General features: G+C 42.4%; 1 protein-coding gene across 4 annotated transcripts in view; it reads left to right on the top strand.

The window, feature by feature from the left end:
- The window catches only part of plekhg5b (pleckstrin homology domain containing, family G (with RhoGef domain) member 5b), a gene marked incomplete at its 3' end in the record, with an annotated part of 81,168 nt that extends 66,455 nt beyond the window's left edge, over window positions 1-14,713 (top strand). For 3 of the 4 annotated variants that reach the window (XM_082519074.1, XM_082519075.1, XM_082519076.1), the window contains 13 exons: window positions 6,221-6,412; window positions 7,645-7,815; window positions 8,904-8,999; window positions 9,256-9,456; window positions 9,908-10,018; window positions 10,135-10,284; window positions 10,413-10,550; window positions 10,637-10,756; window positions 10,932-11,064; window positions 11,229-11,344; window positions 11,508-11,662; window positions 11,846-12,895; window positions 13,123-14,713. In XM_082519074.1, the coding sequence (XP_082375200.1) occupies window positions 6,221-6,412; window positions 7,645-7,815; window positions 8,904-8,999; window positions 9,256-9,456; window positions 9,908-10,018; window positions 10,135-10,284; window positions 10,413-10,550; window positions 10,637-10,756; window positions 10,932-11,064; window positions 11,229-11,344; window positions 11,508-11,662; window positions 11,846-12,895; window positions 13,123-13,132 (2,643 nt within the window). Of the gene's footprint in view, window positions 1-6,220; window positions 6,413-7,644; window positions 7,816-8,903; window positions 9,000-9,255; window positions 9,457-9,907; window positions 10,019-10,134; window positions 10,285-10,412; window positions 10,551-10,636; window positions 10,757-10,931; window positions 11,065-11,228; window positions 11,345-11,507; window positions 11,663-11,845; window positions 12,900-13,122 lie in introns of those variants that run through there. The other variant, XM_082519077.1, reaches the window with a different exon arrangement.
- Between the last annotated feature and the right edge of the window lie 391 nt (window positions 14,714-15,104).

Raw genomic sequence — 15,104 nt, 5'->3', positions numbered from 1 at the left:
CTTTGCCTCTCTGATGCCTCTCTTCAGGTTGGATCGGGCTGTGGTGTAGTAATCCCTGTTGCCAGACCTGAACGCAATGTTCCTCTCCTTCAGCAGCTGCCTGACCTCCCGGGCTTTTGGTTGGGATAAGCCCGGATCCGTTTGACTGCTGTAACAGTGTCTATGCAGTGTTTTATATAGCAGAGGACACAGTCTGTGAACATTTCCAAGTCCTGATGTTCAAAGATATCCCAGTTAGTCCTGTCAAAACAGTCCTGCAGCTGCTGAGAGGCACCCTCTGGCCATATGGTAATATTCTTTGTGATGGTAAGAGCAGTTTTCTTGAGGGGGGCATATGCAGGGATTAGAAACAGTGACAAGTGGTCAGACTGACCCAGATGTGGCAAAGGTCTGGCCCTGTAGCCCATTTTGATGTTGGAATAAACTTTGTCCAGAATCTTGTCACCCCTAGTGGCACACTTGACGTGCTGGTGGAATTTGGGGATTGTAAGAGTAACAGTCTGGTATTCGCCATGCCGCCACAGTTGATAATGTTGTTTCATAACAGACGGGTTGCTGGGAAAATACTCTGGAATTGCTGTAGCTAACAAAAGGCCAAAAAAAGCCTTCAGGACTTGAGAAACTTGATAATGTAGACAGACTAATTGTCAGCTGATGACACAGAGTTGGGAGTAATGTTATGTCTCCTTTTATTTTTACGCATTTTAGTCACCTTTAGAGTGTTTTTTGTTACTGTATTCGTGTTGCAGGAATCGACTCATACAGTGCCCTCAGTGTGCTTTCGTTTGTTTTGAAATGCAAGAGAAACTGACAGGAGCAATTGTCTTTATTTCCTTTTAAATCAGGTTATACAGTGTGTTTCAGTCCCCGTGTTACACAGCTGTGGATGTTAATGTGGTGCTCTTGTGTTTCAGACTATCACATCAAGGACTCGTCTTTCACTGTCTGACCTGTAAGATAGTTTGCAAACTGGGCAGCTTTGATCTAACAAAGAAATCATTCTGAATGACAATGCTTCAGTCAGCAGCGGTCACGCAGGGTCATTACTGCTGGATTGATCTTAAGAACTGAACAGAAACATGAGTGCTTTGTTTGAAAAAATAGGGTGAGAAGTGCCTCTGATTGACCTGATAAGTATGAATGTTAGACTTTGATCTCTTGCGTGCACACGGTGCCATTTCATTCGTGACATCAGCTCTAGCTAATAGATCACTAATCACTATATATCCTTTATATCTTATTAAAAAACAGACATCTTACTGTAGATTTGAGTTGTAATTCCTCTCTGGATAATGAATTATTTGATTAATTCTAGTAAAATTATTTTTCCTGGCAGATCAGCCAAATATATTAAAATTTAAGTTCCTTTAATCTGAGGATTTTTCAATGGCTTTGCCTTTTGACCTATTAGTGCGCAATAAGGACGCTGATATTTTGTTAAGTGAATAATCAAGGAAGCGATTGATAGATTCACTGATAAAAAAAATAATCGTTGGTTATTTTAGCTATCAGTACGTTTCAGACTAATCGTTAGCATTTGTGGCTTCTTAAGATTATTTGTAAAAAGTCCCAGTAATGGTGTATCTGGACCTATTAGATCTATTAGCTGCTGAAACTAGCTCATTTTTCTGTGTGAATACTTTAGATGATTCATGTCTACAGTAATTATGTTAGCTGTTAAGAGTCCATTATGAATTCCCCATATAGTGTGGGAGGTGCCAAAACCTGAGAAGGGTGAGGAGGCGTGTTCGTGTGCTGGAAAGACAAAGGACTTCCCCTAATGCCTGGAGGAGGAGATTTCTGCAGAGCAGACACACACACACACACACACCTTTATGATTGTGATTGTGTGACCTTTGGTCTTCAGTACACAGTACCTGAAGGCTTAGGCAGACAGAGTGAAACTTATGCAAGAGAAGAAAGTGTGATGCTTCTCTCCGCTTGCACTGTTGTCAGGACTGTGCTTTCCTGGAAGTGCCTCTGCTTTTCTGATTACTCTGGACCCTTTTTTCCCCCAAATCGGGGGTCTTATTTATTTAATTAAATTTTTTTTCCTGTGGAAAATGGTTCGTTTTGTCCGTCTTACATCCTGGCGCAGCTGGGACCTACTGAATGTGGACACGGAGATTCCTGAACCACCGACACCAACATTAACTGAGAGTCAGGTGAGAGGCCTGTTGATTGGTCAAAGTGCAGTGGAAGATATGAGTATTTTTACTGCTTTTCTTTGTCTAAAAAAATTATGTTTTTGTTTTTTAGCTGCAGTGAACAAATAATCGAGTCATTTTTTTAATCAAATGATTGCTTTTTTAAAAAATGGCAAATATTTGGCACATGTGTGTTGACTAACGTGGAGTTTCTCTCAGCTTTAATTTCCTGGTTAAGCACACGTTATGTGTGTTTTACTGCTTAAGCTGGTGTGTATTCAAGCTTTGAGGAAGGTCAGTGTGCACACTTTTTCCCATCGTTAATCAACTTTCCTGATCAAGGGAAGTTGTTATCAGTTGCATAAAGGTAGTTGCAGGGGCACAGTGAGTAATGGGGGGGGGGGGCACTACTTTTCTCTTTGTCACCACTTACTTCAATACAATCCCTTCCCATTTTATGATTGTTCTTCTTTACAGGCCAAGGTTGATGCTACAAACTACAGTGATAAGATAAGGCTGTGTGGGCAAGCTCGGTGCTTGATATCATTAACCTGACTGGCCCCAACTAGACCTGCTGAACAAGTCTGTTCCCAAATTGTGTTGCTTTATAACAGAGACCGCTCAGGTCAGGTTTACACAGTAGGCCCGAGGAAAAGCTTGTAAACATAATTAGTTGGGCAGAAATGAGTTGAGCGGCTTAATGTTTGCCACCAGATCCTCATTATGCCACCAAAACATAGGATCATAGAATATGTCTGTGTTGTCTGGTACCAGGATGGTGCTATTGGATCCTTTGAGTCCTATTAGTAGCAGGTTATGGCTGGGGTCTGTAGAGTTTGGGAACCAAACCAGCACCAGGTTTTGCAGTATGGCAGGGTGTGTAGCTGTGCTTGTTGGGGAGTGTCATCAAACCATTGTGTGTGCCAGGATTCAAAGTAATCCAGAAAAAACATTGTGTTGCAGGCGTTGTAACAAGAAGACCTATGTTAGTTGGTTTTATTATTGTGACTCATCTATATTTGGTCTGACTGAAGAACTAATGGGCAGTGTAATTACTAAGATAAATATAATTTCTTTGACTGTAATGTTTAGAGTTGTTACCAACTGTTGTATAGTTCTTGTAGTCAAGATCTATTGTTATGCTAATTATAATAATCTGATTAGATTTATTCAGTATGCCAAAGTGCCAATTACAACTTTTGTTTGATCTTCAGCCCAAAACCCAAATATCCTGAGATACTGACAAAAAAATAGCTAATGTAAACTCACACAACCCCAACAATCTCTGGACTTAATTCTCTCGTAATCTACTTTATCTAGAAAGTTCTGAGCCTTTTCTTTTTGAGAAGCTGTGCGCCCGCTCGAGCTTATCTGCTTGGCATAAGCAGCATTTTGAATGTGCTAAAACAAGCAAGTAAACAAAGGGGATTTCCCTTTTTGTCATTATTGGGGAATTTCTTTCCTTGTTTTGACTCCGTTGCCTGGCATTGTTTAAGGATCTCTAAAGCAAAACAGCGATTAAAGATGGCAAAGAATAATGGCTTTGCGTCCAAATAAGAGTAAAAAAAGAAGTATCCAAACTGCAATCTGCTTGCACTACAAGCAGGGCTAATCGGGGGGTGAATCCTTTGGGGGAGGGAAGAAAACCAAAGTGTGCCTGATTCACAAGCAGGGAGTTGATAGTTTATTTGTACTTCAGAGCAGCCTGTTGAGACTAAAGACCATTTGGCATCACCACAAGTACCAGGATGCTTGTTCAAACCAGGGAGCTCCCTGAAAGCTGCCGCAAAAGCTCCACCTCCTAATATTCAGATCAGCCTCCTCTGGTGCCTCCTCTTTCCTGCCCAACACAATGAGGCAGGATCCTCCTGGTTGCTATGACTTCTGGCCAGTGCGTGTGTGAAATGCAAGCAGGCTGGGCGCCTCAGTGAGTAGGTTCACCGCTGACTGTCGGAACAGCAGGGCAGGACACAGATACGTCCCGGCTCAAAGAGAAGCTGCGATCGGACTCTGCAGGACGCGGCGGGTAACCCGGATCCTGTCAGCTGGAATAGGCGTTTGCAGACTTATTGAAGTTCAAGTTCTGATGATGAAATAACGTGGGAGTGTTGTAGCTGTCATTCGACTTCTTTGACTGACTTTGCATCGGCTGAACTGAACAACGAGGACGACGTGGATGTGTGTTTCACAGTGGAAGTGGAAAGAGAGGAGGCGAGAGGTTGACAGAGAGCAGCAGCTGGCTCCAGAATGGGCTGCGATCCATGAATCCAATTGAAGGATTAGGATGGTTTTTGTTACTTTTGACATGCCGCTGGCTTCAATGGTGAGCACTGTTAATATGGTGGGAAACTGCTGATGGCATTTATCCCTTGGTGGTTATAATTACAACTTCCTGGCCTTGAGGCTGAAAGTGGTTTCCTCAAAAACAGGTTTTTAAACTGTTCACGGTGTTCATTTCTGATCCAAAGTTTCCTTCATGTATGCCATCTGATATGTAGAAATACTTTAGTTGCTTTTCTTTGCCATTATTACAGCCTCCTTTAAATGTATAAAACCCTGTTCTTTGATTGCCTCGTACAGCAAAGTCAGACAAATGAATCAGGTTTCAGTTTGACCAGTCGTGCGCTCTCAGTAGCACAGGGTTCAGATTTTCCCTGTTTGACCATGGGGACTCGGCACTTCCTACCACCTGTGTCCTTGACCAGTTGGACCAACAAAAAGTCCCTAAATGGCTCCATGCTCGTTTCCCTTTCAACTAAAGCGCCTCCAAATTTGTCCCTTTCCCCTCTTTCACTTTAGTTTTTGTTTTAAAGCCAAGATGTCACTCTGCAGTTAGGTCACTGCTCTCTTTGGTAATAACTCCTGAAAGATGAAAGGACTAAAAATTTAGATTTACTTACTCATTATGCAACCCTGTATAGGACACTTATGCACCTTCATTGTAGTTAAGTGGTACCATTAAGGCCCTCCTGAAATGAGTCTTCACAATGCAACATTTCAGCCAGAGTTTTTCATTTTTTAGCTTCAGTTTACATTCCATTGTGTAACATATACATGCTAGAAACGTTTATGGTGACAGGCAGTTATCATTACTTTATCTTGAAAACCGTTTACATTTTACAAGTAATCAAGGCTTTTTATCTAGTCTTCTTGTTCCTGCAGTTTCCCCTAAAGTAAAAGTCAAGTGCAGTCTTAGTTTGCTTTAATCTGTGGTACATTTTATAATTTGATAGTCCTCAAATTATATGTCAGTTATTTGTAATAGTAAACTTTAGGCTGTGATGAATTAAAACTGGCTGTTTACTATTTTGTGAAATTTCACGAGTCAGACAGTTTTGGACCAGAAGACTTGGAAAGTGCATCTGTGATATCCATCAGTGCAGCAGCTTGGTGTTTTTACCACATTGTGTTTGTGTAGGCTTGTTTGTGTTTCTGGGGGGGTGATGAGTAAAAGAATTTCACTGGAATGGACGGCGAGTTTCAGAAATGGTGTCAGTGTCCAGGAATGTGAGTTCCTTTTGCTGTGTTTGAAGTGTGGCAGGGTGTCGATGTCCTGCCTCTTGCTGACTCCTGACCAGCAGATTCTTCAGCATTGACACTCCGACGACAAAAACAACTGCTTCCTCAGATACTGAGGTGGCCCCTGTTTGTTTGCTTTGCTGCTGCTCGTAAAGTGTACAGAGATTGCATGAGCGAGGGCGCACGCCAGGGCCTGCTGACAGGGTAACAATGGACAGGGAACAATGGCCAGACTCGGCCGTCTGTTCTTTTGGAACAACCTCCCGCCTGCTCCTTGTGATGCAGTGAACATACACAGCGAGGAAGTGGCAGTCCTTCCCTCTCCTGTTTGTGTCCAGGCATTTGGATAGTTTTAACGGTCCTGTTGATGTCATCCCTGGCTCAGAATTCCCCTTTCAGATTTCCTGTTTGTCCTATCATTTCGTCATTGTCTCTTTCGATGCGTCTGGCTGGAAACAGTTATAATTCCCCTCATTCACTCATTGGATCTTTTTTTTCCCTCCTATTACGGTCTATCATGTAACTGATTTTTGTCTGTTCTCTCTGTCTCGCAGGGTCAGGCCCGACGGAGGAAGAACATAACAGAGTTTCTGGGTGAGGCGAATATCCCAACCCCAGATGCTCTGGGACAGATCGGTGGCTCTCTACCTGCTGTAGGGGCTGGGCCCGACAGCTGGAAGAACCGTGCTGCCAGCCGCTTCAGTGGCTTCTTCAGTTCCAACGCTGGAGCGGGGTCTTTTGGCAAGGTAATGCCGACAGGGTTGCGATCACATGATCACAGAAGCGAGTGCAATCTCGTTCCAAGTGAAAGTGCTGCACTTTCTTTTGGCTATAAAGGGCTGTAGGAGGCAGGCTTGTTGCCCAGACGATGTCTGAGATTAAGAAAACATTAAAAAAACAAACAGAACAGTAGCAAGCAGCAGTGGGAGGGGGTCAGAAGGCCATATCCCCCTTGAGCCCTGGTGAAGTCATTTCCTTTCAAAGTTCTCCTGACTTGTTGGCTCACATACTTTCCACCCAGCAGCTCTGGAAATGAGTAGGTAGAGTAAAAGCCTTCTGTTAGCACTCAGTTTTATCCACTCTTATCTTGATTTTTAAAACACTATCCTTTCTGGAAATTTCCTACTTTTAACTTTTTATCACATGGCTGATAAACAAGTTTATCATAAGGAATGGAAAATAGGGAAGGCGTAAACCTGGCTCTGTTTAAAAGGAACGCCGTCTGCCTTTCAGCTCTCGTTAAAGATCGCAAGGTTAACCTAAGCAAAGGCTTTCTCTTTCTGGATCAGAGGTTTTTGAAAATGATAATCAACTTTGATTCTAATGAAGGACAGGCACGCGCCCACACACAAACATGCCTTCCATTGTATTTCATCCCCTGAGGTCACATCCTTAACAGTGGCAGATGTCAAATGGAGACAGTTTCTGTCAGTCACCTGTCATTGCTGGGCCCATCCCTTTTCAATTTATTTGGTCCCCTTAAATCCCCTCAGGGCCAGAGATCCTGCACCTGGGTCTGGACCTTTGGCATCCTCCATATTGTAGGGTTAAACAACATTGAGCTGCTTTCACACCAAACTTTAGCGAGAAGTCCTAACTTTGGATCTTTTTCCCCCCCATACATTTCTGACTTTTTGTTGACTGTTTTCAAGAAGCACAATCCTCCCGCTCCGTTTCTTTCCACTGTTTTGTAGCACTCACCCCACTCCCCGTCTCCTATTGTTAAGATGGTCTCAATGCACGGAGCTCATTTTCATAACTACATAAGGCCTGCCAGCTTGAACAAAGACCTGAATAGCGGCCTAGGCGCCAGCAAGGACGGGATTGTGTATGCTTATAATACACAGACCCCTCTCTACTTACAGTTTGAATGTAACAATAAACAGTCACACAAATGGACAGTTACTTTTGCGTCTCTTCATGTTCCTGTTCAAAATAGTCACATCTGTTTTTGAAATTGTTTTTTATCTGATCGCAGGAGGTGGATCGACTGGAGCAGCTCCAGAGCAAACTCCAGACCTACTCATTGTTTGGATTGCCAAAGGTGCCACGACAGCTCTCCTTCCACCAGGACTCCTGGGAGGAGGAGGAGGAGGAGATCGACCTATCCCTAGAGGACAGCTGGCAAACGCTACTGGACAACTCAGAGGTACAGTGCAGATAAGCAAACCACACAAACACACCCACTTTTGTCTTGTCGTGTATGCGCAGACATAATGGAAAAAAATCAGTTTCCTACTAGAATCAATGCAGATATTTGTAACTTCCAGTGGTGTAATGCTGAACCACGAATGGTTTGGCATTACAATTTCCTCATTCATGACATTACTTGCATGCATGCTGGTTTCTGGTGTGTGCACAATTCTTACTTCCTTATATCTATCTTTCTCATTCTTACACTCAACCTGATGCCTCTTTTCCTGAAATACTGGTTATAATGCACTTCGCTGTTATGTTACCACAAGGAACTGAATTTCTGTGCCGCACATCTCATGCCATCGCCGAGTTGTTGCACATGGTAACGAGTTAACGAGTCCACGATCAATCAGCAGGGCTAGCGGTTATTGCTCAACACATACTGTCTTTCATACTGTAAATGTACTTCTGATGGTTAGTTACACCGAACACATTACTGTCTTGATTGCTGAAACACAATAATGTTGGTGATGTGAGTTACGGTAAAAAAATATGAGAACATCACAAGGAAACAACTGTTGTTTTTGTTGCGTTGGGTGACAGATTTCCTGTGGAACTTTTAAGACAATAAGCAACCGTCGCGACTGACGTATGGATACAATTTACATTATAGCATGAAATCATAAGGAAGTATGCAGAAATAATAAAGATGTGTTTAATTAAAGAGTAAAGCGGAAAAATGGTTTGTTAGGCTCACACCATGTTGTACCACTTATCCTTATTCTAAGCAATCAGTAACTTGATTTGTTTTGAAAGTGAACATTTAGTTAATTGTTCATTTATTAATAACTAAAAGTTCTTGGAACTGTCCTTTCATTTCTTACTTTTTTGTATATGTAAACAGTTTCTGAGGAAATATTGTTGGGGAGTTTTAGTATTTAGCTTAAATGTCTGATGTAATCGTTGTACTCCAAACTCTGACATGGGAATGAGGTGCGATTAAAATGTCTAATCTAAAGGAAGTTTACGCTAATATTGTAACAGTTGAGAGGAACGTATAAATATTGTGTATGTTTATGAATAAAATCTGTGTGTGCGCAGACACTGACAAGACGCCAGTTCCACCAGCAGGAAGCAATATGGGAGCTGCTGCACACAGAGGCTACCTACATAAAGAAACTCCGAGTCATCACTGATGTAAGTGCAAAGAATGCTTTTGTTGTCTGTTCACGCATATATAAATTGCATACTGTGTAAGATGAAGAGGGTTGTGTAGTGTAAAAGATAAGACATACAATGAAGCTCTTTTTCATTAGACATTGACAAAGTGTGGGGCCTATATCGCTGTCTAATAAACAAGGAGTTTAAGTTTAGACGTAACTGCAGTGCCTTACATCAGATTACTGTTGTAATATTCAGGGCTTACGCTCTTTTTATGTCTCCCTTCTTGCAGTTGTTCCTGTGTGGGCTGCTGAACCTGCAGGAGAGCGGCCTGCTGACGGAGGTGGAACCCGCCAAGTTGTTCAGCAATATTCAGGAGATCGTCCGCCTCCACACCTCCCTTTGGACCCAGGTCATGCTGCCTGCCCTGAAGAAGGCTAGGCAAGCCCGGGCTCTGCTCGACCCCACTGACCTTCACCATGGTTTCAGAACGGTTAGTTTCAGACTCCACAGATGCAACAAAAGAGAATCCAAACCCTGCATGCACCCCCAGACAACAAAAAAGAAAGACATCTAGTTAATTTAAATAGTGTAGAAACTTTATCTTGGTTTAAAGCATTGAGTGCATCTTTCCAAAGTCAAAAAATCCAGGGTTTTATATTTAATAAATAATGTAATTACCATGTAACTACATGTTCAATATAAAAGTGTGACTGATTATGTAACTATGACTCATATAAAGGTTTAGGTGTTTTATCAATTCATCTGATTAGTTGGGTTAAAAGGTACACTGCACTGGATGCCAGTAAACATAAAATCTTGCTGTTTCACAATTTTTAAGCATAAATAGGATAAGAAACGTGAATTAGCAGCTAGTACGTCTTTGTTTTCCTGATGACAGAAGTAAATATGACGCATGTCTTTGTTTCTGTGTGTGGGTTCAGTTTGGCACCATGTTCAAGCCCTACATCCGTTATTGCATGGAGGAGGAGGGTTGCATGGAGTACATGCGCACGCTTCTCAGGGACAATGAGCTCTTCAGGACCTACGTCACGGTAAGGTTTCTCTTACCATTACGATAATCCCAGATGCTCTCTGCCCAAAAACTCATCCTTGGCTTTTCTCCTCATTTCTGATGCCTGACTTCCTGCTTTTGTCTGACTCAATTCAGTGGGCAGAGACCAATAAGCAGTGTAACCGTCTGAAGCTGGCCGACATGTTGGCAAAGCCTCACCAGAGACTGACCAAATACCCGCTCCTACTGAAGATTCTTCTCAAGAAGACAGATGAACCAGCAACCCGTGACATTGTCAGCAGCATGGTAAGAACTTGGAAAGCATTTAGAAAGTGCTGTTTTTCTCATTTACACTAAAGTATATGCTTTGACTGCTTGTCACCCTGCCTGAGGTCTGAATGCAAATGTATGTTTGTCATTGTTTTCCAATTAAGGTTGCCACAGTAGAGGGCTTTATCAACAGCGTAGACTCCCAGATGCGACAGCGTCAAGAACAACAGAAGCTCGCCACCATCTCTGCCCGTATAGACTGCTATGAGGCTGTAGAGGGGAGCAGTGAAGAAGTGGAGAAGGTAAGAAACACTTTACAATACCCCAGTGCCCTAAAATTAGACTTCATGTCAAACTCTGCTTCATGCCTTTATCTTTCCCCCCTCAGATCCTCAAGGAGTACAACCACTTTGACCTCATGGCTCCCATGAGAGATGTATCTCCGGAAGAGACTCGACAGCTGCATCTCGAGGGCGCGCTGAGGATGAAGGAGGGCAAAGACAGTAGGGTAAGATTGACTCGCATGACTGCTTGGAAACACACGATGAGCTCTTATCTTTATATTCAGATTACACGTGGATTCTCATGTTTCCTTTGCGGTTACGTAAAATCTCACAAAAACTGCAGATGTGTAAAACATTACAAGAGTTACCATAACTGAAATGAGTTTACTGTCCCCACAGATGGAGGTCTATTGTTTTCTGTTCACCGACCTGCTGCTAATTACTAAGCCGGTGAAAAGAGTGGAGAAAGTCAAAATTATCCGTCAGCCTCTCCTTATTCACAACGTCATCTGTAAGGAACTCAAAGACCCAGGTGAGTGCTCAAATACTGACTTTAACTCCTGAATAATATATATTTTTTGTTTTAATAAAGCAGAAAATCCAGGAAATTCTCACCTTTTGAGAAGCTATTTAATTATATAGGTGACTTTTCAATCCACAGAGTACTAAATTTTTCACGTTTTATGTCTCCTACAGGCTCTTTCATCCTCATCTACCTCAATGAATTCAAGAGTGCAGTGGCAGCGTACACTTTCCAAGCCAACAGCGCCACCCAGGGGCGAAGTTGGATAGATGCAATCTGCAATGTCCAGGTAGGATAGCAATGTTTTATTATAGAAAAAATATCGGACAGCATCCAGATATGAGATTTTTATGTGTGGTTTTTTTTTTTTTTTTTTTTTTAATTTTTACTTTAGAAGCACAAATTTTTACAGTCATTTACATATTTAATGTAAATGGTGCTTTTCAATTTAGAACCAGCTCCAAAGGCTTCGCACTGAGGAGTTCCTCCGCCAGCAGGACAGTCAGAAGAGATGTATGGGGGATGGAGAAGAGGAGGAGGAAGATGAGAGCAGCAACTCCACTACAAGTTCCCCTTTGCTGAGTCACAAGGATCAGCAAAACTCAAGGTACTGAAGTGTAAAGAATAAAATCTGCTGCACTTTTGTAACATGAATAGAACTCTACACAAATTGTTTTCTTAAAATCTCAAACTATTCCTTAAAGTGATCCATTATTGTCTCTGATGTTTTCCTTACACGCTTTCTGGTGAGCTTTTTAAGTCTAACGTTCAACCAAAATTCTCCTTTCAGTCAATCAGACGGTTCCACTGAGACCCTATCAGTGATGGATGTCGATGAGCCCAGCGAGCACTCAGAAATTCCTGCTTCCAACATAAACCTCCAGGAAAGCGCTAATAAAGACTTGGATAGCGCTGTGGGTTCCCTTTCTGACAGGTCTGTGGGTCAGAAGTCGTCAAGTCCACTCAGAGTCCACTCCGCCATCTACACTGAGCACAATCAGGGCACGGGACCAGACACTGAGGACCTGGACCCCCAGTGCCGCTCTCTTTCCATGGACAGCGCCTACGGTACCCTCTCCCCTGAATCCCTCCTAAGAGAACTGCAGCCACAGCCTGGCCAAAGTGAAGGCGAGGAGACTGAGGAGGAAGAGGGAGACAGGGAGAGTCAGGAGCCAGAGCACGAAGAGACAGAATTAGAAGAAGTGGATGAAGAAGAGGAAGAAGAGGAGGATGCTTCATTAGGGTCTCAGGTGTCAGTTGTCCAGTCCTCTAAACCTCGTCGGCGGCCTCATGTACACCCCCGACTCCATTGCCTCCTGGGGTTGTCCTCTCTGGCTCTATCCCGCTCCGAAGACAACCTCCTGCAACACTTTCATGGTAGCCACCCCATCTCCCACACACACTCCCTCAGCTCTGAGACGCAGGACCAATTGCTGTGCGGAGACATGGACACGTCAAAGCTGTCGCACAGTAAGAGCATGTCCGAGCTGGACCAGAACTCGTCAGTGGAAAACAAGGAGTTATTTTCCACTGACCTCGACCAGTCTGACGATTGCTTGAGCATTAGCTTGCCCTCTGACAAACTCAGTGCCACCCTGAGGAGGGCGGAAGCCAGGCATGGCCACGGGGCGCCCGACGGACAATGCGAGGATAACGATTCTCAGAGCGACAGCTCAGATGGGGAAGTGACTCCTTCTGCCTGCTTAGATAAGAAAGCCAAGTCAGCAGCGGAGGCATCGCCCAAAAAGAGAAAATCTCCAGGCCAACACAAGAAGCTGACGCTGGCTCAGCTGTACAGGATACGCACCACTCTTGTCCTGAACTCCACACTGACAGCATCGTAAGTCATTACTTCTATTATATAAGAAATAATCTGATAGTTTGAGAAGAAACTTAGTCTCACAGAGCCAGGCTCCTTGTGCCCTTCTGTTTTCAGCTGCATATTTATTATACATACAGGAGTGTTTTTGATCTCAAAGAAGGAAGTGAGGAAATGCTCCTAAATTTTGTTTTAGGTACTTTTCCTGAAAGGTATGTGTGTATTAATGTTATCCTTTCTCCCCCCAGGGAGGTATAACAGCTCTTCCAAATGCTGACTGGTGGCATATGGACATTACAAGGAAGAATCCCTATTTTATGAGGATGGACTGAACACACAAATGCACTCGCTCTCTTCCTGCCCTCTCCCTTCCTGTTGCTTTTTGGACAATGACTGTCCCTTTTTTTTAACATCACAACAATAGCAATCCATTTGTGTTTTTGATTTTGCTGTTGCGTTGGTTTCCAAATTACTCAAATGGGAGGGAGGGGCAGAGAGATATTAACTGCTTGCACTTTGCAACGGAAGTAGCATTAATGGGGGCTGGAACCTTAAGTTGGACTTTGGGCGGAGTACGTAAGGAGCCCCTACAGACAGGAGGCATCCCGGCGGAGGCCTTAAGACCTCATTACTGCACTCCACACCAGAGAAAAGGTGGAGCTGAGTCCTGCACTTCTCCCTTCTTCTGAGGTGAAAAGAGGGAAAACTAAATCTTGAAAATCTTCTCTACACGTGGCTGAACAAGAAAACGGCGCCTAAGACGAGCTCTTGATACTTGTACTAGTCCTGGTTTGCTTCAGAAAAGTAAAAAAAAAAATTGCACAGTTATCTTTGTTAAGTAGAAAGGTCACTAATGAGTGAATTTACATTTACAGTCACAATGAATTTTTATTTGTACGTGTTTGCTGTAAAGACATCTGTGTGTGACTGTGAATGAATGTCTACATTTGACTTATGAGTCCAATCCTGACTGAACCAAAATTGCCCCTGTTCTATTACAAACACAAAGATGGAAGACTTGTAGAGCTGGTAGATTCCCAGCAAAAAAATTATTAAATAAATAAAAGTGCAAAAAGGCAAAGCAAGTCCAAAGCAGCCAATCGCATATCAGCTCATAAAGACTTGATTCTTCTTTATTTGATTGTAGGTTGAACTAGTGAGAAGATATTCCTAAAAAATAGACAGAACATGTGTGACTAAAGCTGTTTTGTGGAATTTTCTGCACTATATAAAGGCTTGGATGGCTTACAAGCACACACAGGAACTGATTTATAGGAAAAACAAAAGGAGTGCACACGTGATTGTGTTTCTTGCTAGAAAGAGGAGGCTAAATAAAAAGTTTGGGGTGGTGACTCTCATTTTAGATGAATGGTGTTCTCTGGGAGATTTAAGGGGAAGAAAAAAACAGTAAACGTAACATTCACACTGATGTTTGGCTTTTCAGATCAGTAATTACGGACTTTACTCAAAATGTTGCCCAAACCAAATAAGTTAAGTGTTTAGTTTTTTGTGTGTTTATGTAATATTTATTATGACTCATTTGTTTTATATATAAGATATTGTTTATATTGTTTGCTTCTGTGTTTTGTGATTTCTTTTTTTTGGGTCAATTTAGTCTTAATTTTTTTTTTTCCTTGCCAGGCATTAATGTGCTATGAACCAAAATAATGTGTTTCCTTTTTCAGTAATGACTATAAAGTGTCTTACAAAATAATAATTCAACACAGGCTCAAATACAGATACAATCCCTCTTTTTAATGGTTTAATCCAATGTAATGGAGTGATTTGAGGAGAGAGGCTGAATCTGAACGGCATGGCATTAAAACAACATGAACTGGTCAGACTGTTCCCGTCTCTTGTGTTCTTAACCGTGCACAGACAGCAGGTGGCGAAAGAACGTTGAGGGGCAAATTACACCAGACCGACCTGACCATGTGTGGCAGCAATTCATTAGATCAACTTATTTGATATAAGATCAGCAGAGCAGTGGCAGACGATGTATTGGCATATTTAGATTAAGTAAGAACTTAAATATATACAGTGCAGTGCGTGAATTACTTTTCTCTGAAGTTTGTGTAAGCGTTACCTTTTCACCTGTAACTTCAGCTTTGGTTTAGTACCATAAATATAATGGCAAAGCACAAATATTGAACTAGTTTTGAATGTAAAATGTTAACATTTATTGTAATTATAAGTATTAGCATGCAGTGTTGAAATGTGCTTTGAGCAA

The sequence above is a fragment of the Aulonocara stuartgranti genome, assembly GCF_965226115.1.
Source record: "Aulonocara stuartgranti genome assembly, chromosome: 20".
Lineage (NCBI taxonomy): Eukaryota > Metazoa > Chordata > Actinopteri > Cichliformes > Cichlidae > Aulonocara > Aulonocara stuartgranti.
Note: the sequence above shows the minus strand (reverse complement) of the source record. Positions and strands in the feature narration are given on the sequence as shown.